Source organism: Serinus canaria, chromosome 6 (genome assembly GCF_022539315.1).
Source record: "Serinus canaria isolate serCan28SL12 chromosome 6, serCan2020, whole genome shotgun sequence".
Classification (NCBI taxonomy): domain Eukaryota; kingdom Metazoa; phylum Chordata; class Aves; order Passeriformes; family Fringillidae; genus Serinus; species Serinus canaria.
Genome location: NC_066320.1, coordinates 3,158,366 through 3,179,038, shown reverse-complemented (window position 1 = coordinate 3,179,038; position 20,673 = coordinate 3,158,366). Strand labels below are relative to the sequence as shown.

Sequence of the window (20,673 nt, the reverse complement as noted above, 5' to 3'; positions counted from 1 at the left end):
AGGTGAGAGACTCAGACAAATCTGTGGTAGAAAAATGGGGTTAACAGAGGTGTTTTAATTGAGACAAGGATAATGAGCAGTTAGTGGTGGAAAACAGAGGTTCTTGAACCTTGGGAAGGATTGGTGTTTGACCAGGGAAGGTAATTTACACTGAAAATACATAAAATTCTCCACTGATGAGTAGTTAGATCAAGTTTAGATACTTTAAAACATAATTGAGTTGAAGAACATGATCACATTGAACTGCTGTGTGGCCTGTGCTGTACACAAGGTCCAAACAGATGGAAGGACTCCCTTAGTGCATGAGGAGAACTCCTGAGCTGAGGGTCAGAACAAAGTTGCTCTTTTGGAAACACTCCAGCTGATGCTGCTGCTTGGATAATCTGACTTTTCCATCAGTGGGGCTGGGATTTGTCTAGGGCTGTGCTCATCCCAACTATTTCCATTTGTTCAGCAGCTTCACAGTGGAGCCCTGCAAGGCTCTGGGAGTGCTCCTAGGAGAGTTTGCCATGGAAGGAGAAGCATTTCAATGCTGCCTCTTTCACTGCTTTGAGGTGACACACAAGGCATCTCCACTTTTAATTCTGAGAGTGTTTTTAGTGAAGGAAGCCTGATAGAATGAATTAGGGAAGACAGGTGGTGTGTGGTTCCCTTTCAATGGATTTCTGTCAAAGTGTGTTCTGAAGTTGTTTAACTGGGTAATTTTCCTTATTGTCTGTGTTTCAATGGGGGAATCCCCATTCACCTGCAGTGTTAAGGCTGTCAGCTGAAAGAAACCCTGCCTTGGCCATTATTTCAGGGATATCAATGGATGGGGAATCCCCATTTTCTTGCAGAAATAGATCAGGGAACACTCTTTATGATGGGATATTATCAGTTTGAAATGAGACCAAACCTTCAATTTTCATCATCTTTCAGTGTAAATTGCCAAGGAATCTCTGTTGTGACTTACTTTTAGGGTTTAAATTGGCAGAAATCCCTATTGATTCCATCATTTGAGGGATTTATATTGAGGGGCAAAAAAAGGTGGGGGAAAAAGTGGGATTGAAGGTGGAAAAATATGGCAGGAAGAGAAGGCATGGGGAAAAGGGTGGAGAAAAATACAGAGGAAAAAATGGGGCAAAAAGGCAGCAAAAAAGAGCAGGGGAAAAAATGGGAAAAAATGGAAAAAAAGGTAGCAGATAAAGGCAGGGAAGAGTTAAAAAAGGAGATGGCATAATGGTGAAAAGGTGGCCTCTAGGAAGCAGGAAAGCTCTAGAAAGGTGAGGAGAAAAGGGTGGGAAATATGAGGGGAAAAAAAACATGAATCCCAGAGACACCCCCACACCTCAGGCCCCCTCCCAAATCCCACAGTCACCCCCACGTAGCCCCAAGAGAGCCATTCCAGACCCCACAGACACCTGGGCCTGGATTCCTGCAGGAACACTTGGGAACAACTCGGCTCCTTGCAGCGGGATGGAAAAAACTGCCAGGGCTGGGAATGTGTTCCCACTGTGCTGCCAGGCTGGGAATCAGCTGGGTGGGGCCATGCCATGGCCAAGAGCCCTTAACAACTGCCAGGTTTTTCAGCTGGAGCTGAGATTAGTCCTGGGATTAGTCCAGGCAGGAGAACATCCCATCGTGGGGTACTCCTGCAAAGTGTGGGTGTTTGGAACAGAGCCTCTCCTTCCGCAGGCCAGCGCTCCCAGGTGGAAATTCCCAAGGGCACGAGGCTGGGAAGTGAGGAGCAGAGCTGATGTGAAGGTAAAGCTCAGTTCATTCAGAAAGATCACACAGATAACTTGAGCACTGTTGCAGGTAGGAAACAGAAAAAGAGATTTCCAAGAAAGCCTTTGTAGTTTGGTGGGGAAAAGGAGTCATGATACCCCATGGCTGCAGGGATGGTGATCCAAATTAGTTCCAAGTATATTTCCTTTTTTTTTTTAATTGGTGAGGGTTATTTACCTTAGCTGCAGTTATAAGGCCAAATAGTTTTGGAATATATTCTAGTTTAATCTAGCTGTCCTCCATGCTGCATACTCACAGCAGCCATATTTAACTGTCATATGATGTGTGAATTTGCTTCTGTCCCTGTCCCAAGTGTCATCCTTCCTGGTCTTTCAGCTTCTTTTTAATATGCTAGTAAGTCTTCTGCATCCCTGTGCAGTATTTCTATGGGTAAAAACACCGGATAGCACTACCTAAAGGATGCTACCTCCAGCTGAGCACAGGGACCAGTGGGTCCGGTCCCAATATCAGCATTTTCTGTTCCTGTGCTGATACTGTTCTCGCTGGGAGGGAGCTGGGAAATCTCTATTTCTGCTCCTGTGCTCTTCCTGATGTTTGTCACAGCTGATGCCAGCACCAGTTTTCCCAGCGTAAAACTGGATATCTCTGAGTGTACCTGCTGGATATCTCTGAGTGTACCTGCTGGCCTTAGAAATGCCACTGATGGTTATTAAGAAAGGAGAAGGCAAGTCCCACCATTTCCGTGTGGAAATGGAATCGTGTGGCCTTCCCTCAGCTCAGCTCCTTTAGTGGCAGCAGTCAGTGGCCGTTCCTGGTGCAGTTCTGTTATTAATTTTCTTATGCCATTCTATTTTGTTCCCTTCACAATGCCCACCCTTTCCCATTGCTCACTTCTTAACCAGCACTGCCCCAGTAGTCCCTCGGTGCAGCTCTTGCAGGGAACAGGGCCCGTCCCAGCAGGCAGCTGCTGCAGCCAGGGCAGGGGCAGGGCAAGGCACATCGCAACGCTGGTGGTGCTCGGAGACTGTTGGCTTTTGCAGTTCAGGCAGATCAAATGAATCTCAATTGTCGTTGATTTCCACCACCTGCAGTTTCTCCCCTCTTTTCCCGCATGGATTTGACAGCTCTTCCTTTCCTCGCACAGATCGGAAAGCAAAATGCCGGCCTGCCCCGTGGCCTTCCCCACCACCTCGTCCCTCTTTCTCTCCCCTTTACTTTGCTCCATTTTCCCCCTCCTCCTCTCCCTGCCAGCTCCAGCAAAGACATTTCACCCACTGGCACCGGCTGCCTCCTCTCCCTCGCTCCCATTTTCCCAATCTGAACTCCTGGAGCCGCAGGCTGAGCCGCCGTGGTACTGGGTAATGGTGCAGGGGATGATGGCAGGAATTCTTGGGCTCGGCCAGGCCAGGTGCCCGGGGCCAGCAAAAGCGCTCTGTGCCTCTCCTCCTGCCCCTGGGCAGGCAACAGAGCACAGCAGGAAAGGCTCAGGGCTCTCAATAAAGGCAGCCAGAGATCTCTCACCCATCACGGGAAGAGCAGGCGAGGACTGCGGAAAATTAAATTTGATTGAATTTATTATCAAATAAATAAGAGCAAGGGAATGAGATGTATGCCAAATCCTAAAAATGCACGTTCTCCACACTCTTCTCTCCGTTCTGGGCTTCACTTTGTCCCCAGTTCCCTCCCTCTCCCCTCCCCACACAGTGGGGATGGGGGTTACAGTCACATGATGTCACTGCTTCTCCCTCCGAGATGCAAATCCTTGTCCTGCTCCAGCCTGGGATTGCTCCCACAGGAGGACAGTCAGATCCTTCACAGCAGACAGACAGATAGACAGACAGCAGACTATTCTCCACAGTCAGGTGCCTGATGCCAAAAGTCGGATTCCTGCTCAGCACGTGTCAGCGGTTCTTCCTCCTCTTCCAAAGACAGTCCAAAAGTGTCACATTCAGGCCAGTTTGTGATGATTTCCTAGAGGCCAGGCAGATCTGGATTTCCCATTGGAGCTTGTTGTGTCATGAGGGCAACGCCCTCACTCCAGGCAGCATCGGTGGAAGAGGGATTGCAGAGACTTTTCCTTTGCAGCCCCAGCCCAGCGCTGGCACTGGGGATGAAGAGGCACTGAGGTGACCCTGAGAGGAAGTGCAAGGCACAGGGTGCAGCTGAGGAAGGGCAGCCCGGTGCTGGGCTCAGAGGTGAAGCGGGCACTGCCCAGCGTGGAGAAGGTCCTTTCTGCAGCCCCTGTTACAGGGGAGCTTGGGCCTTGCTGCAGACATACGGCCGCTCATTGGAGCAGAACTCACTCCTGAATCTTTTCCTGTCAGCCAGGTACACACAGTCGGAATTGCCGAGGACAGGAACCCTGCAGGGAGGAGCAGAGCCAGCGCCGGTTGCCAGGGGAACACCTTGTGTCCCTGTCCCCCCAGGCCCTGCCCGGCTCCCCGGCACTCACCGGGAGCTGTAGCTGCTGCCGTCCTCCCACTGCAGGCGCTCGCCCCGTCTGCGCAGCCTGAGCCAGAAATCGCCGTTCCCGCGGAGGCGGAAGAGCAAATCCTGCCCAGGAGAGAGGAGTGGGAGCTGCCCCGGCCCCTCGGGGGGACACGTGCCCGGGGCTGCCCCCGCCCGCCGAGGCTCCTTCCCTGCAAGGCCCCGGCCCGGGGCTGCAGCCCCGGCCCTACGAGCACCGAGCCCGGCCCCGGAGCACCCCCAGGCTCCCCTCAGCCACCCCACACCGCCCGCAGCCCCTCACTCACCATGGCCTCCTCATCCTTGGCAATGGCCAGGGAGGCATTGAGCTGGGAGCAGCGTTCCTGAGCCTGCTCCCAGGTGCTGTAATCCCTTGAGAAGTAGTAGCAGACCCCATTGTAGCCGACCCAGCCAGAGGGACAGCCCAGAACACACTGTGGAGTCGCAGGTGTAACCGGAACCTGTGGTGCTGCTACAGGGGAAAGAGGAGAAGGTCTGAGGATTCCCTCTGCAGGGAGCAGGGAGCCCGCTCTGCCCCGAGGGGCTGGGCCCAGGCTGCTGCCCCTCCCTTACCTGACTGAACAGCTAAGGCCACCCCCAAAGCCGGCACCAGCACCAGGAGCAGCAGAATCAGCACCGCCGTGCCCACGGGATGGGACCTGAACCATTCACCTGGAGCAGGAAAGAGCTGCTGGCTGCCAGAAGCAGAGCCGGCCCTGCAATCTGCTCAGCCCATGGCCAGGGAGCAGAGCAGGGAGCCCTGAGCCAGTGTGGGCCTCACTCAGCTGGCAGCCAGAGAGCCAAGAGCCTGGACACAGCCATGGACACAGCTGTGGGGACAGGCTACAGCAGGAGAACTGCACAGCCTTGGGGGCAGCTGGGGCTCTTGCTTCCAGCCACTGATGGGGCCCAGCAGAGCCTGAAGCTTCTTCCAGATCTCGGGAAGCAGCCACACACCAGCCCTGTGCTTGCGAGATGACAATGTCCCCTCCCTGTAGGCCACAGGGGTGGCCCTGCACTCACCCAGGAATCTTCTGTGGTTCCTTTTGTGTTCTTTATTGGCTGCTGATGTGCCCTGGAGAATCACGGGCTCCCTCACACTCCCATCCCTGGTGCAGGATCCATTCTCCACATCTGCACTCACTGCACGCTCCCAAGTGATATCCCCCTGCTTATGCCAAGAGGCTTCTTGCGCCCCAGGCAAGTGTGGAACCCCGGCTGCTGCTCCCTCCTGGAGATGCTGGGGCTCATTCACAGCTCCAGGAATGGGACAGGATTCACTCTCCTCCAGCTCACAGGCGCCATCTCTCTGCCTGGAACAAACAGCACCTGGTTCCCGAGACATCAGGAGCCTTTGGGAGTTCGGCCTCGGGAACAGCTTTACACCGGCGCTGATGGCACCCTGAAAGGGACACGATGAGAGGTCACTGCCGGTGCCGGCCCTGCGGGACGCCGAGGCTCAGGAGGGCGCTGCCAGCTCTGGCTGCGCTCTCCCCGCTGCCCAGAGGTGCGGCAGCAGCTGCGGAGACAAGCGCAGCCTCCGGCAGCTCTCCGGTGCCCGCAGCCGCGGCCCCTGGGGCTCTGCAGCCGCTGCAGCCCAGCTCCGTGCCGGGACGGGCGCTGAGAGCGCCTGCGAGCTGCCGGCTGCTGCTGGCCCGGAGCAGCTGCGGCTCGGAGTCCGCCTGCCTAGGGACAAGAAACAGCGGCCCCGGGCTGCTCACCGCTGTGGCCCGCATTCCCTGCCCCGGCGCCTTGGAGCCCGGGCACACCGAGTGCCGGCACGGCCGCTGGAGCTCCCTGCCTGTGTGAAAAATGGCCAGGTAATTTTAGCTTTCGCATTTAAATATGATCCCATGCATGTTGTTAATTATTATAGCTATTTAGATATAGTATCAATTATAACTCTTTCTAGCTGCGTGTCAGTATCATATAGTCTGTCATCTTAAGTATGCAATGTATTGCTCACAGAAATTGTAGTGTCATGAATATAATATCTATGTATCGCTTAGGGAAATAAAAGTGTGATTAATGTACTTTGTAATGGACCTGAGTAAAACTTCAGATGTGAAAAAGGCTTTTGTGTGACTAAAAACAGTGTAAGGTCATCCACTGACCATCCTGTCCTAGAGAAAAGATAACAGTGACATAAACTAGAGCACTGGAGGACTATTACAGAATACCGTGTTAAAATTAAGGAGGACATATTAAAATCTTACCAGAGGATGTGAAACAGCAGGATGGAGACACAAGAAGAAATGAAATATTTTGACCGTATGGCTAGGATGTCATGGAGATGAGTGAAGTCAGAAAAAGGAGTTTTGAAAACATCAGAAAGTTCGAAAGAATGTTTGAATAATGCATGAAACACATGTCTGTACATGAATCTCAGCAAGGTAACAGTATAAAGATAACACTGTTTGTATACAGACATATGTTCTTTGTCTGTTGGCCAGAAGCACCCAGCACTGGAACTATTGTCCTTTTTTTACCCTACTACTATTACTATCTTTATTATTATTATTATTAAACTTTTTAGAACTCTAAGCAATTAATTCTGTTTTTCACACCTGTGAACGGGGGAAGCAGGCACAAGGAACTCGCCAGAACCCCCCGCCCCTCAGCGCGGCCCCCTCCGCCCGCAGCGAGCCCCGATCTGGGGCAGCACCGACCGATCGCGGGTCCCACCTGGGCTGCAGCCTCCTCCAAGCTCCGCTGCCGGCTCGCCGAGCTCCAGGTGCCGCCGCCGCCCCGCTCCCGGCCAGACACAACGCGCATGGCCAGTGCCGCTGTAGCTTAGAGCCAATGCATGAGTGGGAGGGGTTGTGGCCGGTTTGACAACACAGAGCACAGAGGAGCTGCCAATAGGGGTGCAACCAGGAGGCGAGGGAGGGAGCCTGGCTTGGGGCTAGTGCAAAGAGAGCATGTAGGCAGGGAGCACGAGCAGTTGGAAAAGGGCCTGGTTGTGATCCAAGACAGGCAGCATGTTTGCCAGGGATCACGAATCATAGCTGGTGAGCGAGCTTTCCAGGAGAGGGACTTTGTTAGGTCTGTTTTATGTGAATAGAGATGAGCTGGTGGGAGATGTGCTGATTGGAGGCCTCCTGGGGCATTGCGATCATGTGTTCCAGATTGCAAGGCAAGATGTATTCTGTTACCATCTGTAGGGCAGTTGTCTGGTGTCAAATGGGCAATTCTCCTTATCTCTCTGCCTGAGTGATCACAACCACTCCTCTCTCAGGAGGGGTATCTGCTGATAACAAGCTATTGAATGTCACTACATGACTGATAAGAACATCCCACTGGGAGATGCTCTGCCCAGAGGGAGGAGCCAAGCATTGCTACTCAGATATAATCTGGAGGTTCTGACAACCCAGCACGGCTTCCCACTGGATTTCCCAGAGGAACAGCAGCTGCTTCTACTTCCACGGATCTGCAGAGGAAGAATACACCCTTTCTCTACAGGACCCCCCTGCTCCAGCAGAACCACATCTGACATTCCAGGAGGGCTGCAGCCACTTTTCCAACTGGACTGCTACCAATACCCTGACTAACGAACGGTGTCAGGTTGAGTTCTGACTCTGTCAGTGTTGTTCTAGTGTATTGCATTGTTTTATTTTATCCTTTTATGGTTTTTTCCCCCCTTCCCTATTAAAGAACTGTTATTTCCTGCTCTCATATTTTTTGCCTGAGAGCCCCTTAATTTAAAATTCATAGCAATTCGGAGGGGGGGGAGGGTTTGCATTCTCCATTTCAGGGGAGGCTCCTGCCTTCTTTAGCAGGCACTTGTCTTTCCAGCCCTTCTGCCCGCCTGGCACCTTTTCCATGGGAAAACCCTGCTGTGTTTTGGGGAGGAAGCCTCAGTTGTCAGGAATTGCCTGCTCCTTTTTCTAGGTCACTTGCCTTTATGGAGCACATCCTATCTTGACTGCAGTGAGTGCTCTTCAGGCTTCAGACAGATTTCTGAGGCAAATACAAGTGAGGACAATATCTCTCACCTTGTTTTTCTGTCCTGCTCAGGGTGGGGTACTGCCTATCATCACTCCTGCTAGATTAACATCAGGAATGGAGGCCACCAAAGTTGTTTCCTAACTAAGTCACAAGGGCTTGGACTGATGATTTTGTAAACCAGTTTAAAACGTAATGCTTTTCCAAAGATGCCATGTGATTGTTATCTTGTAACAATTACATGGCTGTTATCTTGTAACAATCACATGGCTGTTTTAGCTCTGCCAAAAAATTCCCTATTTGGGCGGATTGAAAAGACTTCTACTGGTAACTAAAATACCAGGGAGGGTATTTGTACATGCCACCATGGCCTGAAGGAATCCCCTCCCAACCTCCTAAGTAAAAGTAACCAAAGCAAACACAGTGTGTCTCAGAGGTGTGGAAGACTTATTTTTTTACTTGCTGCTCAGGTGTCAGGACTGCAGATTTTTATCACTGCTCTCCTGCAGTGAATCCCAGTGGTGGCAGCCAGGGACACATCCCTGCCCCCCTTCAAGCACCTGGCTTTGCACTTTTGGCATCTGAGCTCTGACCAAGCAGGCAGAAAGGACTGTCAGCCCAAGTCAGCAGCAGGTCGAATATCCTTTCCCTGAAGTGTCTCTTTCACTAAGCTTTCCTTGTCCAGATGGTTCCCTTGTTGTTCTTCCTCCAGAGAGGTGGCACCATTTCATCAGTGAAATCAGAGCAGCTCAGACTTTGGCCTTAGGGTAAGAGTCCCTGATCCTTTCAAGATTTTTCTAAGTGCAGTTCTTGTCCTAGCAGTTCCTGTCACCTTTGCATTAGCTGTGGTCTTCTAAAATGTCTTGCTCTTCCCCTCTCCACCACCAGATAGCTCTGTTCTCTCTTTCTTGGGACAGAAGAAACTGTCTTGCTAGTGGGGAAAATGTAGAAGCCCATTTAACATTTACAAAAAAAAAAAAAAAAAGGTTATTTTATATGAAAACAGAAGATTGAATAGGAAGAGAGAGAAGAAAAGGAGAGCAAACAGGCAGTGGATTTTCTTCTAGTTTCTGACAGCTCTCCCAGATGCATATAAACAGAGACACTGGACAGTGCCACTTTCTCTTTATTTTTGTTCTGGGAAAAAAGGGTGCATTCAGTGTCCACCCAAGACAGAAGAAATGGAGGAAAATGCAGCATTGGTGCCATGGGGTCAGTGACAGCTGGTCACAACAAGTTTGATGCTTTGGAACTAGAATTTTATTGTACATTTACTTCAAACCATGGCATCTCAGAGGTGATCCAGTGTCCATGGGCCTGTCAGACCAGTTCAGAGACCTTTGTAGGTTAGTGTGTCTGAGTGCCATCAGTGTGGTGCTGTCCTCACTGTGACAGAGCCCTTGCCTCCATGGGCTTTGGAAGCTTTTCTGTGGAACTTTGACAGTTCTGGTGGGATCACAGAGTGGATGAAGCCCTGCCTAAGCTGTCTGGGCAGTCTGCTGCTGAAGCCACTCACAGATCAGCTGGTGAGCAATGGCCTGTTTGGGAGGGAACCAGGGTAAAAAACTACCATCATGTTGCTTGGAAGAGCTGGGCTCCCTCTTGAGACCCTCCACAACTTCCTCCAGGCCAAACCAACGGGCTTCCTCCAGCTCCAGGGTATCCACACTGATCTGGAAAGAATTCAGAGGGCACCAGTTCCTTAAATCAGCTTTGAATGTGAGCAGTAGTACCTTGCCTGCACAGAGATCCCATTCTGGAATGCCCAGAGTGCTACATCCACGCCTGAATTAGGCACTGATGCCAGCCCGGGGAAGGATATTTCTATCCACCAGTATTTTGTTGTGCTGGCTTCCTTAGAGAAGCCACAAACCAACCCTGCTCTGTCGTGGCAAAGCAAAGGGGCTGAGCAGAGTAATTAACCTGGTGGGATCTGAGTGTTCCATGGCAAATGTGTGAGGCAACCTCCTCTGCAAAGTTCAGAGGGAAAAATCCAGGGCTGTTGAGCTCTGGGCTTGTGTATAGAAGTGACCTGAGTGAAATCTGGCACCTTGCAACAGGAGATGATGGGATTGTTTCAAAGTTTCTTCTGCACTTGGAGAAAAAGCCAGTGGAAAATTGCATTTACAGTGGGTTTGATGCTCTCCTGACTACATTCTGTGGACTGAAGGAGGTTTTGCTGCCTGAGGCAGGCAGTGCAGTAGCTCGGGGAGCCCGAGGCGCTCACCTCAGCCCGCTGGGCTCCCACCAGGGCGTGGCAGGCAATCATTAAGGAGCTGCTGGGGAAGGGCCAGTGCTGGGAAGCCGAGTAGCGGAGCGACTCCACCTCCAGCCCCACCTCTTCGGCCACTTCTCGCCGCACTGCCTCCTCCACGTTCTCACCTAGAACCAAACCGAGTCAGGCAAGCACGGCCCGGCCTCAGGGCAGCGAATCCTGGCGAGGAAAAGGCAGGACACGCTCATTCCCACCCGCAGGAGCTCCAGCTGTGCTCCCCTGGAAACGCTTGCTGGCAGGATGCTCCGTTAAATTCATCAACCTCTGATAAACACAGGCACCAGAGACATTTTTGGCCCCATCTACATACAGATGGTGGACAGAACAATTCAATTTTAAGCCATTTTCCCTCCTGTAATGAGAGGTCTGTCGTTTTTTTCTTCTAAGCCAGACCACATGAGCCACAAAATGGATTTTAAAAGGATCAGGGGTTATAACCCAGCAAGTTTAAAGCTCATGTTTGCTATCAGGGACTAGAACAACTGCTAGACACCTATAATTCTCATTCCTCTCAGGTACAAAACAGCTATTTTGAATTCTGTCTGCCTGCAAACACTGATCTGTTTAGATATAATGTGTTTTTTTTCCCAGCTATCATAGAATCACACACTGGTTTGGGTCCAAAGAGACTTTAAGGATCATTTAGTTGCCAGCCCCTGCTGTCAGCATGGACACCTTCTGCTAGACCAGGCTGCTCAAAGGCTTTCCCAGCTTGGCCTTGAACACATCTGGGGATGGGGACACAGATCCCCTGTGTGTCCATCCTCCTCTGTGAACAGGGATTTGGCTGATGTCTGTTGCAGTAAGGCAGAAAAATCCTAAAGAAAGGCTTCATAGAATCAAGCCTGTTCTCCTGGGGTCGCTGGCAGCCCTTGTCAAAGCCAGCATTTGGCAAGTTCCCAGTGAGCAGCTCCTTAGCATAACAATCTATTCCTGGGTAAAAAACAACCACACCTGTACAGACTGTTTTTGCACCCTTAGAGAGAAAAATGAAAACTATCTCTCACCAACAACTTTTCCTGCATGTACACACCAGGGGTTTGAGTGACCAATCAATACAGGGTAACAATTACCATAACAAAATTGTTAATTACCAATCAAGTAATTGGCAAGAGAGCTCCTGACCAATTGGAGCCACACACGAGGTCTGTAAAGCTGTATAAAAACAAGTTATGTGACTAAAGAATGGGCTTTTTCCTCCATGAAGAAAACAGATGTCCCCACACCCTGCATGCCCAGGGCCACTGTGCTGGATCACAAGCACTCACCCATGTCACAGAAGCCTGACAGAGCCGTGAACATCCCCGGGGGAAAGGAGGGCTGGCGGGCCAGGAGGCAGCGGCTCCCGTCGGACACCAGCGTGATGACCACTGGAGACACCTGCCACGTGCACCACAAAGCAGAACAAGGCTTCAGACTAAACAAGGAAGTGCAAATTTTTGCTTTTCCTGGCTAGGCACAGATCCCTTCTCCTGCATCCCCCAGGGGTGAACCAGCAGCGCTGCCCTGCTGTCCCTGTGTCCCTCCCCTGTGCTCACCTGAGGGTAGTAAGTGACTCCACTGGCGTGGCAGACACGTTTGCTGCCAGCTGGGTTCTTCTCCGTGGGCTGCCCAGATTTGCTGCAGTACTGGTGGGAATCGTGCCAGCGCAGGAGGGACTGGGCCTGCCAACACAGAGGAGCACAAACTCATTTTTTTAATATATATATACACCTAGGGGGAAGAAATAACTCAGAGCAGCCTCCCTGAATGATGCTTCATGTGCAATCATGGGGATAAACTCTGATTACATTTGGAAGCCTCAGAAAGGTGAATGAAGTACGGGCAGTGCTTTGAAAAGTGGATTCTGTAATCCATGTTTGCTGCTTCTAAATTTGAATGTTTGGGGGAGGTGGGACCAGATCCCCCAAGGTACTGTTTATTGGGACCTAATAGGAGTTGTAGTGGGAGCTGGACTATTCTAAAGAGTCTCCAGCCCTGAATATGTTCTTAAAAAATAGCCAAGGCATCACAAACATAATAGAGCAGGAAAGGAAACATGAGTTATTTCTCCTCATGGGTCAGGACAGCTGATTTTCTTAGGGCTTCCAAACACAGGGCACCAGCTTATAAGGGAGAGGTTTTAAAAGAGCAGCTCTGAGAGAAGATGTGTAAGTCTGTTTGTGATTCCCAGTTTGCCTGATAGTTGTTGAGCTGAGGACAAACTGGGATTGCTGTGATTTAGCACATTTCAGCTAAATGGCATAAATTACTGCAGTCATTTTTAAGTCACTTTTCTGTTTCTCTTTCCCTTGCATCTTCCTTGTGGGACTACAAATTTGGGAAAACTGTTGTAATTTATCGTGTGTCTGTATCTAAGTTCCTGAAAGTGTACAGTAGGTACTTCCACAATATTAGATCATAAAACAATGTGGGAGATGAGGAGAAGGGTTGATGTTAGAGACCACAGCTCCCTGAAGCAAAAAGCCCCGTCCAATACCGAAGCCAGCAGAGGAGAATCCTTCCCATCCACTACAAAGAGAGCCTTTCGTAGGTCAGTAAATGATCCCTGCAGCTCTGACTCAATGACTGATTTATCCAAGGCTCCTGTTCGAGGGGAAAAAAAAAGAAAAAAAGAAAATTTGATCTCATCATTTCAGCTATTATTGCCATTATTACAATTTCATGCCCTTTGCTGTTCCAATATACAGTTTCTGGGAGTTTCCATGGAAGTGAACCACATCAGGGGAAGCATTCCCAAATGTGAGTGGCCTCCCCCAGCCCACACAGGCACAGGAGCAGCAGTGCAGCCCACAACCTGCCACGCTCACAACAGCCCCTACAGAGACCCAACCCAGCCCTCCTTGGCAGGACAGGTTCTCCCAAGGATTAGGGATCTCCCCCATCCCAGTGCATCCCCTGGTGCTGGCAGCGGGGAGAGGAAGAGGAGTCATCCCAACCTAAATCCAGCGCGAAGCACGCCCTGTGCTCATCCGAACACCCGATCAGCACCGACTTCTCCATCCACTGCTCGGCCTCCTGCAGCTTCTCCAGAACCTGCCTCGTCTCTGAGCAGCAGGAAAGGGGAAGAGAAAGCTGTGATGAAAGCAAAAACATCTCTGGGTTTGCTCTCTGGATCCTCAAGGCACAGGCAATCTTGGCTCAAGGCAGAATGCCCATGTGTGAAAGGGGACCAGACAAGTGATCCCACACAGGCAGAAGCCAAAAATCTGACTTTGCTCCTAAGCTGTAGGAAGTTTAGATCATGTCAGGCTAAAGGTCCCAGGGTTGTACTGCCTGGGAAGCAGCTGCCCATTGGTTTTGTCCTGCACCAGCCAATAGCTTTCTCTCAAAGAAAACTTTCCCTACATTCCTACATCAAAAAGATGCTTGTCAGTAAGGCCTCGTCTGTTTTCCTGCCAGCTCTCTCTTCAAAAGGCACAATTCCAAATGTTTAAACCTGATCACCTCAGAACAGAACAGGCTGATACCATGTGTGTGTCTCTGTTTCATTTCAGCTGTGTGATCCACCAGGTGTCTCTTTCTGGAGGCACTGATTTCTTTCTTACCTGCTGCACTGAGCTGTGGTACCAAATATTTCTTCCCAACTTTCTGCAGGAAGGGGGAGAGATTGTGAAAGAGGTAGAAAGTTCCTGAGGTCTGAGCTTGTCTACAAAGGCTGTCCTCTTCCTTTAACTGATTTAAGTATCTGCAGTGAGAAAATGATTGGGAAGATAAATTGAAGATCGTGTTGAGACTCTTGCTTTTTTGAAGGCCTTTATTTTGCACAGAGCAGGGGGGCTGAATGGGCAGATCAGATTTGAGGTATTCCACGTGCTTGGAGACTTTAGACAGCTGAGTCACTCTTTGGTGGACTGCAGCCTCTGGTGAACTTTGTGAGGCAGAAAATACTGCAGTTCTTACTTACCACATGAGTACTCTCAAGTTTGGAGTTGCAAGATCAGTAACCCAGTCTCTCAATCCAAAAGCTCTGCTGTAAAGGCCGCAGGAAACCTTGATCTTCCCTCTACACACCCCAATCCCTCCCAGCTTGGAATATTCTGTGAATTTGGATGGCTCCAAATGCTGTTTTGCTGAGCACTTCTGCTGCTGAATCTGGTTCCCATCAGGCTGCATGTGTTATGTTGTACCTGTCACACTGATGTGAGGGGTAAAAACCAAGGCTTAGGGCACAGCTGGCTGGAGCTGAGTTAGGAAAAAACAAAATCATTGGAAAAAGGGTGTCAGCATTTTCTCCTTCCAGGCTGCTTGAAGCAGTATTTAAAAAGAGGTGAGCAGCACCACCTCAAGTCTTCCTGGTGTTGTAGGAGCCCTCTAGGCAGGACAGGCAATCATTAACAGAGCTTCAGCCTGAGAGAAGCAGTTCTTAACAGTGGTGAAGGGAGCCCAGAGGCCTTGGCTGTTACCCTTCAAAGGGCTCACAAAGCAATTATTTCTGTGATGGCTGAAGTGGTGAAGGATTAACCCCCAGGTCAGGGTGAGGCAGGGCTGCTGCTTGTGCCAAGCTCTGGCCTCCCAGTACTCAGGAATCAGATGAGAACTTACCTCATTTTCCTCACATAGGTGGAGTGCAACCTGCAGGCGAGGGAGGAAACTCCTCTGTGCAGTGCTTGATACACAGCAGCCATAACCAACACCTACAGCTGGTGTCTCTGCCTAAAAATAAAATAAAATGTAATGCAGCAGCCCTGCAAGGTTAAGTTTGATTTAAGAGGTGCAATAACCAGGTAAAGCTCCCTCTCACAGCATCTGCAGAATCTGCTTTCTAAAATGATCACTTCAGTCACACTTCAAACTCCATTTCAGGCCAGTTTTAAGATAACTTAAAGATACCTCAGTTTGTTTCCATCTCTGAGTGTACACAGCTCTTACAGAACTTGCTTATAAGTCTAGGTTAGACCTTCCTCTCCCAAATCCCTGAGTCCCCGGGGAAAAGGGCAGAGAAGGTGGCTGCTCTTCTGCTGGTTTCCTCCACAGTTGTAATGGCCTCGATCCAACCACACATCCTATTGCAGCACACAGTGGATCTGTGGGAAAGGCACTAATGCCAGGAGAGAGTGAAAGACAAAATATCAGCTGGGGAAGAGAATTCCCTGAGCCAGACAGGGGGCAGCAGTCGCAGCTGAGTGGGATCATCTCCAGCTACGAACGCTTTTTGTGCCAAAGAATCCCACCATGTTTTCAGCCCAGGCTGAAAGCCTGACCTTGGCTCCAGGATGTCAAAAATAGCCAGAGACCTAAGACAGAAGTGAACTGTGGTGCACAATCCCTGGTGATCACTGACAGCATTGCACTCTGCAGCCCCAGAACACAAACCCCTTTATGGAGGGAGTCAGGTTTGCTTTGTTACACACACAAGGGCAGTGCCAGGAAGAGTCTGAGAGCTCTTCCTTCAGCTCAGGTCAGTGGTGGGAGCCTGAGAGGTGCCAGGAAGAGTCTGAGAGCTCTTCCTTCAGCTCAGGTCAGTGGTGGCAGCCTGAGAGGTGCCAGGAAGAGTCTGAGAGCTCTTCCTTCAGCTCAGGTCAGTGATGGCAGCCTGAGAGGTGCCTCAGCACAGGTTCCTATTTGCACGTGGAGACTTTGCCTTGTGGTTCTGGACATCTCTGCCCCAGATCCCCCTGACTGGGACGATCCCTTGGGGAAGCCAGTGGGAGCTGGGCACGCTGGTGCAGACACTGGTGAGGACGGTGACTGCCACACAGACCGTGTCACAGCGGGTTTGGCGGGGTGACAGCCCCGTGCGTGTGTCACTCTCAGCCCGGCGAGCGAACTTGCGGCTCTGAAGCCGGAGCGCCGCCTTCGCCCCGGGACGAGCGGCAGCGCTGTCACCGCCTGGGACAAAGGGAGCGCTCGTGTCCCGACCTGACGCTTAACCCCTTCCTCCCCAGGAACCACCGCGCCACGCTTCGGCTGGGACCCTGAAAACTCCCAGACAGCAAAGCCTCCACCTCCAGAGGCTGTCCCGAGCTTTGGAGAAACTCCAGCGAGGCAGGAGCGGGCTCGGGCCGCCCTTCCCCGCGCGTTCCGCACTTACTGCGCTGGGTGCGGAGCCCGGCCGGCCCCGGTCAGCGGCGGATCCCAGCCGGCCCCTCCGCTGCGCTCCAGCCACTCTTCCCACACCGGGAGCGCTGGGAATTGTAGTTCTGCCCAGGCTGCCGCTTCTTCCTGTTCCTTCCTTTCTCTGTTCTCCTTTTTCCCCCACGCCAAACTTCTCTGGGTTTTGTATCTGCAGCACGGGAGCGTTGTTTAAAGGAAAGGATCACACGTCCTCGAATAGAAAAAGTTGCCAAAAATCACACGGGGCACTATTTGTTATCATTTATTTGTGGGGGAATTTTGGGAGGAGTTTGAGATGGGACTTTTGGAGTTATTTTTGATGATGTGGTTTATTTTTTAAATTTTTTTATATAGGTAGGAAGGGTGAGTTTGGTTTATGTTGTTATGGTATGGTTTAGAAGGTTACAAGATTTTTAGTTTTAAGACTTTTTAAGGATAAAATATTCTTAATAAGGATAAAATACTGTTAAAAAGGATATCTATGTTTTTGACTTAACCCTTAAATATTTTGTTTTGTGGGCTTATGTTATAGTGTACACTTTTTTAGTTATGTTATGACATATAAACTTATAATATTGTATTTTAATTTTTTATTTTTGTAGGATTTTTAAAAATATCTTAAACTTTAAAACTCTAAACATTTTTTTACTTACTTTAGTGTGTTTTTGTTTTAAACTACAGATCTACACTTTTGCTTTTAGCACTTAAGTTTGGAAGTTTTTCCCAAGGTCTCAGATCAAATCCTGTGTTTAATTTTAAGCTTTGGTTTACAGGCTCGAAGTTTTGAGAGTTCCTTGCATTTCAGATTCCAACAGCTGGATACATCCAAAGGCTGGAGCTGTTCAGTGCTCCAGCACCCAAATACCCACAGCTGGATTTGAACAGCTCTGAGCAGAGAGCACCCTGTGCCAGGGCACGTCAGAATAATGACAAATCACTTTCATTCCTTTGCAATCCAACAGATTCCTCTCCAGTATTGAAAACATTATTCTGGGTTGGAGCCTACCTGACTATATTTAGCACAAAGAGAATTTTATAAACAGACAAAAAGTAAATGTTTTCAGGGCAGCCTGTTGCTTTTTGGTCATGAATTGAGCCGTTCTAATCGAGAATTCACGTCATGTAATCCGAGAGCAGAGCTTGTAAAAATAATAAACAGGGAAATAGTGCTCTGGTTACCAGAGTTACTTACAAGTTTAGCTTTAATTATGCTTGACTGCTATTTTTATGCTTCCTGAAATAGAGCAAGCCCAGTCTTATTAATCCAGCGAGCTAATTGGATTAATGGACAAAACACATCTTCCCTTAATAAGATAAAGGATTGAAATATAATCTCTAAGGGAAGTATCCACCCTGCTGTTAAAACAAACTAACAGATTTATTGACCCTAACTGCTCCCAGATATGGATCCTGCAAGAAGAGCTGGCTGTAGAGGGAAGCTGCTGGGGGACATGCTTGGGACAGCAAATCTTGGGCCAGCCTCTCCAGCTGGTTCAGCCCAGAGCAGGCAGGTGTTGGTGAGTGCACCCTGTCACAGGAAGGACTAAAAGCCAGGGCAGGGCTCTGGCCTCTCGTTGTCAGGTGCAGCTCAAACCCCCACGGTCTGGATGAGCTCAGTCGTGCCCACCTGTGTGCCGTGGGAAGATAAGGAATGAGACTGGAGTCTGTGCTTGTGCTGCCCTGAGCTGGGGGGAACCAAGAAATCTGTGAGAGATCCCTTGTGCCTCCTCCCCCAGGATTCACACCTCGGCTGCCCTGTTAGAGATTTCTGCAGCGTGCCAGCAAGGGGGATGGTTTCAAAACAGAGGCTTGCTTGTCACTGAATCATTTAATCATTTAATCCAAGGAGCACAAATAGCAGGTGCTGGTTTGGCACTTGTTTCTTTGTAAGCATTTTTGGGGCTCCATGTTGAGCAAGTTGCATCTGTAAACTGTTTATATCAGTCCCTTGCAGACATTGTACCCTGTGCTGGGAGCATTTCTGGGAGTGAAGTGAGAGCCTGCACACACAAATGCATCTCTGACAGCTTTCTGTAGCTTACCAATTCCAGCTTTTGGCAGGGCCCCAGAGGAAGTGAATCCCAGAAACTCTCCTGATGCAGCAAGAGCAAACCAAAGGAGCAGGCAAAGAGGACACAGGCAGTAGGAACATCATCTCTTACATGGACAAGAGCAAGGCAAACCTTTGGTCCTGTGTTGCTAAAATCATTATTTTTTTAAACCGATTATATCTAATATTAAATCTATTATATCTAAAAATCTATATTATTTTTCTTAAATTTTCTATTGTAAAATACTCACATTGAGGTAAAGAGTTGGTAAAAGATTTTTCCAAGCCATAAAAGCAGCTGGAAAATGCAATTCCAGGCTAATATAGTGGTTTTTAGTGGTTATACTACTAATCTTGCTTTTTCTTTCTGTTTTGTGCCTCTCCAGTTGCCCCCAATAAGCAGAAATAAGCATTAGAATTGCTAACAGCTGGCCTTTGTAAAACAACTGTTAATTGCCTTAAATACATGGAACCAGCAAATTCACATCAAAAACTTGTGGTTAAGCCACAAGGAACTTTTTGGAAAGAAAAAAAAATCCCTTTTTTAGGACAAGCTTAGGGAAAGACAAACCACTTCTTTAAAGAGAAAGCTAATGAGTAGCCTTCCCTCCCTATCATTAAATTTTAGAAGCAAACCACCCAAAATCTGGCTTTTCTGTGAAGTTAGAATCCTGTCTGTTATGTTTATGATGGGCCTTTTAATCAGCTGGGCCTTTTGAGCTCATGTGGACTGATATAAATATGACTCATTAATCAAATCTAACGAGCTGGAGCCTTCAGCCCCGTACTGATGGACTTGGTGGTGTCCCCCACTGCCTGCCTCACTTCCCAAAAACTCCTGGAGAGTGCAAAAGAGGATGAGAAAGCAGCAGACCTCGCTTGAAGAAATCTGCCTGTGCCTCTCCAGCGTGTGAGGTATTGCCAAATCTCCAGAAGCTGCTGCTAAACCTCTGGCTAGATGTTAGGGACTCTTTGGATAATGGGGCTTTAGCTGGATGCCTCAGCTTGGATAACATTCCAGAGTTTCCTGCTAGTTGTAGGAGTTGTATTGCTGTTGGAAGGCAACCAGGATGAGAGGAAGGGAAGGCTTATTTTTTGATGGATAGTTCCACTAAAAACTGGCCTTCTTCCTGCTCTGCCGTCAGCTGTGCGGACACATCTGGGTCCACAGCTGGACAAGAAACGACCGCATTCACCTCATGCCCTTGTTTGTTTCTCCTGTGAGACAGCTGCATCTCAGCAACCCCCAAAATGGGACAAAACACCCCCAAAATGGGACAAAACACCCCCAAAATGGGACAAAACACCAGGTTTTGTCTTTTCAGGGGGGAGCTGAGGTGACAGTCCGGGTACAGGGAGAACTCTCAGCTGTGGATCACGCTGCAGCCTCCAGGTCCCTCTTCTGGACGCGGTGTATTTAGGGCACTCACCCTGCTAAAAACGTGTGTTAGAGGGGGGTTTGGCCCTGCTATGCCTTTGCCAGCTCTCTGTTGTTGCTGTTGTTGTGGAAGATTTCCAGCTGGGAGTGACCACGATTTGAAAGGGCAAAGATGGAAGGCTGGCTGTGCTAGTGAGGAGGTGATCCTTTCCTTGAAGCCCTTATCTAAAGAGACAGGGAAAAATGCTTAGGAATGTCCCCGATTCCAACTGAATCGCTGGAATGAACAACCAAACCAGGTTATTTGTGAAACCCTAGAGGCAGCATCGATCTTTCCGAGCAAAACTCACCCAGGCAGCTTTTTAAAGTGCCCGAGAGGGTTCACAGCGCTGCAGCACAGCCCTCCCAGGCTGGCCTCGATGATCCCGGACTCTTTTCCAGCCTGACTGATTCCCTGATGCTGAACCCTGCTGCCCTGGCAGCAAGGTGCGGGACCGGCGTTCCGAGCCTTTCCTGGCAAATTTTACTCCAAAAACACCGCTTCGGCTCGGTGCTTCCGAGCTCCTTGTCCCGGGGGCTGTTCCCAGCTCACAGCCCGATCCCCGGGCCGGTGGCGGTACCGGCGGGGCGGTCCCAGGTGCGCGGTGTCCCCCGGGCCGGTGGCGGTCCCGGCGGGGCGGTGTCCCCCGGGCCGGTGGCGGTCCCGGCGGGGCGGTGTCCCCCGGGCCGGTGGCGGTCCCGGCGGGGCGGTGTCCCCCGGGCCGGTGTCCCCCG

At 50.0% G+C, this 20,673-nt stretch overlaps 2 protein-coding genes across 4 annotated transcripts; both read right to left on the bottom strand.

The window, feature by feature from the left end:
* Positions 1–3,284: 3,284 nt before the first annotated feature.
* Positions 3,285–7,875, bottom strand: LOC127059791 (killer cell lectin-like receptor subfamily E member 1). Its single transcript, XM_050976559.1, has 6 exons — positions 6,880–7,875; positions 5,218–5,596; positions 4,768–4,866; positions 4,482–4,666; positions 4,181–4,281; positions 3,285–4,090 (listed from the first exon to the last, which is right to left on the bottom strand). The coding sequence occupies exons 1-6, from the start codon at positions 6,967–6,969 to the stop codon at positions 3,973–3,975; spliced, it is 972 nt and encodes a 323-aa protein (XP_050832516.1). The 5' UTR covers positions 6,970–7,875; the 3' UTR covers positions 3,285–3,972.
* A 1,372-nt stretch (positions 7,876–9,247) lies between these two features.
* Positions 9,248–20,557, bottom strand: NUDT13 (nudix hydrolase 13). 3 transcript variants are annotated; one of them, XM_018923891.3, is made up of 10 exons: positions 20,250–20,557; positions 16,449–16,682; positions 14,960–15,070; positions 13,963–14,102; positions 13,354–13,461; positions 12,894–13,000; positions 11,953–12,078; positions 11,683–11,794; positions 10,367–10,521; positions 9,248–9,812 (listed from the first exon to the last, which is right to left on the bottom strand). In XM_018923891.3, the coding sequence occupies exons 3-10, from the start codon at positions 15,040–15,042 to the stop codon at positions 9,618–9,620; spliced, it is 1,026 nt and encodes a 341-aa protein (XP_018779436.3). In that variant the 5' UTR covers positions 15,043–15,070; positions 16,449–16,682; positions 20,250–20,557; the 3' UTR covers positions 9,248–9,617. The 3 variants fall into 3 exon arrangements, with proteins under 3 accessions (XP_018779436.3, XP_050832464.1, XP_050832465.1); XM_050976507.1 differs by having other exon boundaries at positions 16,449–16,640; XM_050976508.1 differs by lacking the exons at positions 14,960–15,070; positions 16,449–16,682; positions 20,250–20,557 and having other exon boundaries at positions 13,354–13,489; positions 13,963–14,923.
* Positions 20,558–20,673: the final 116 nt, after the last annotated feature.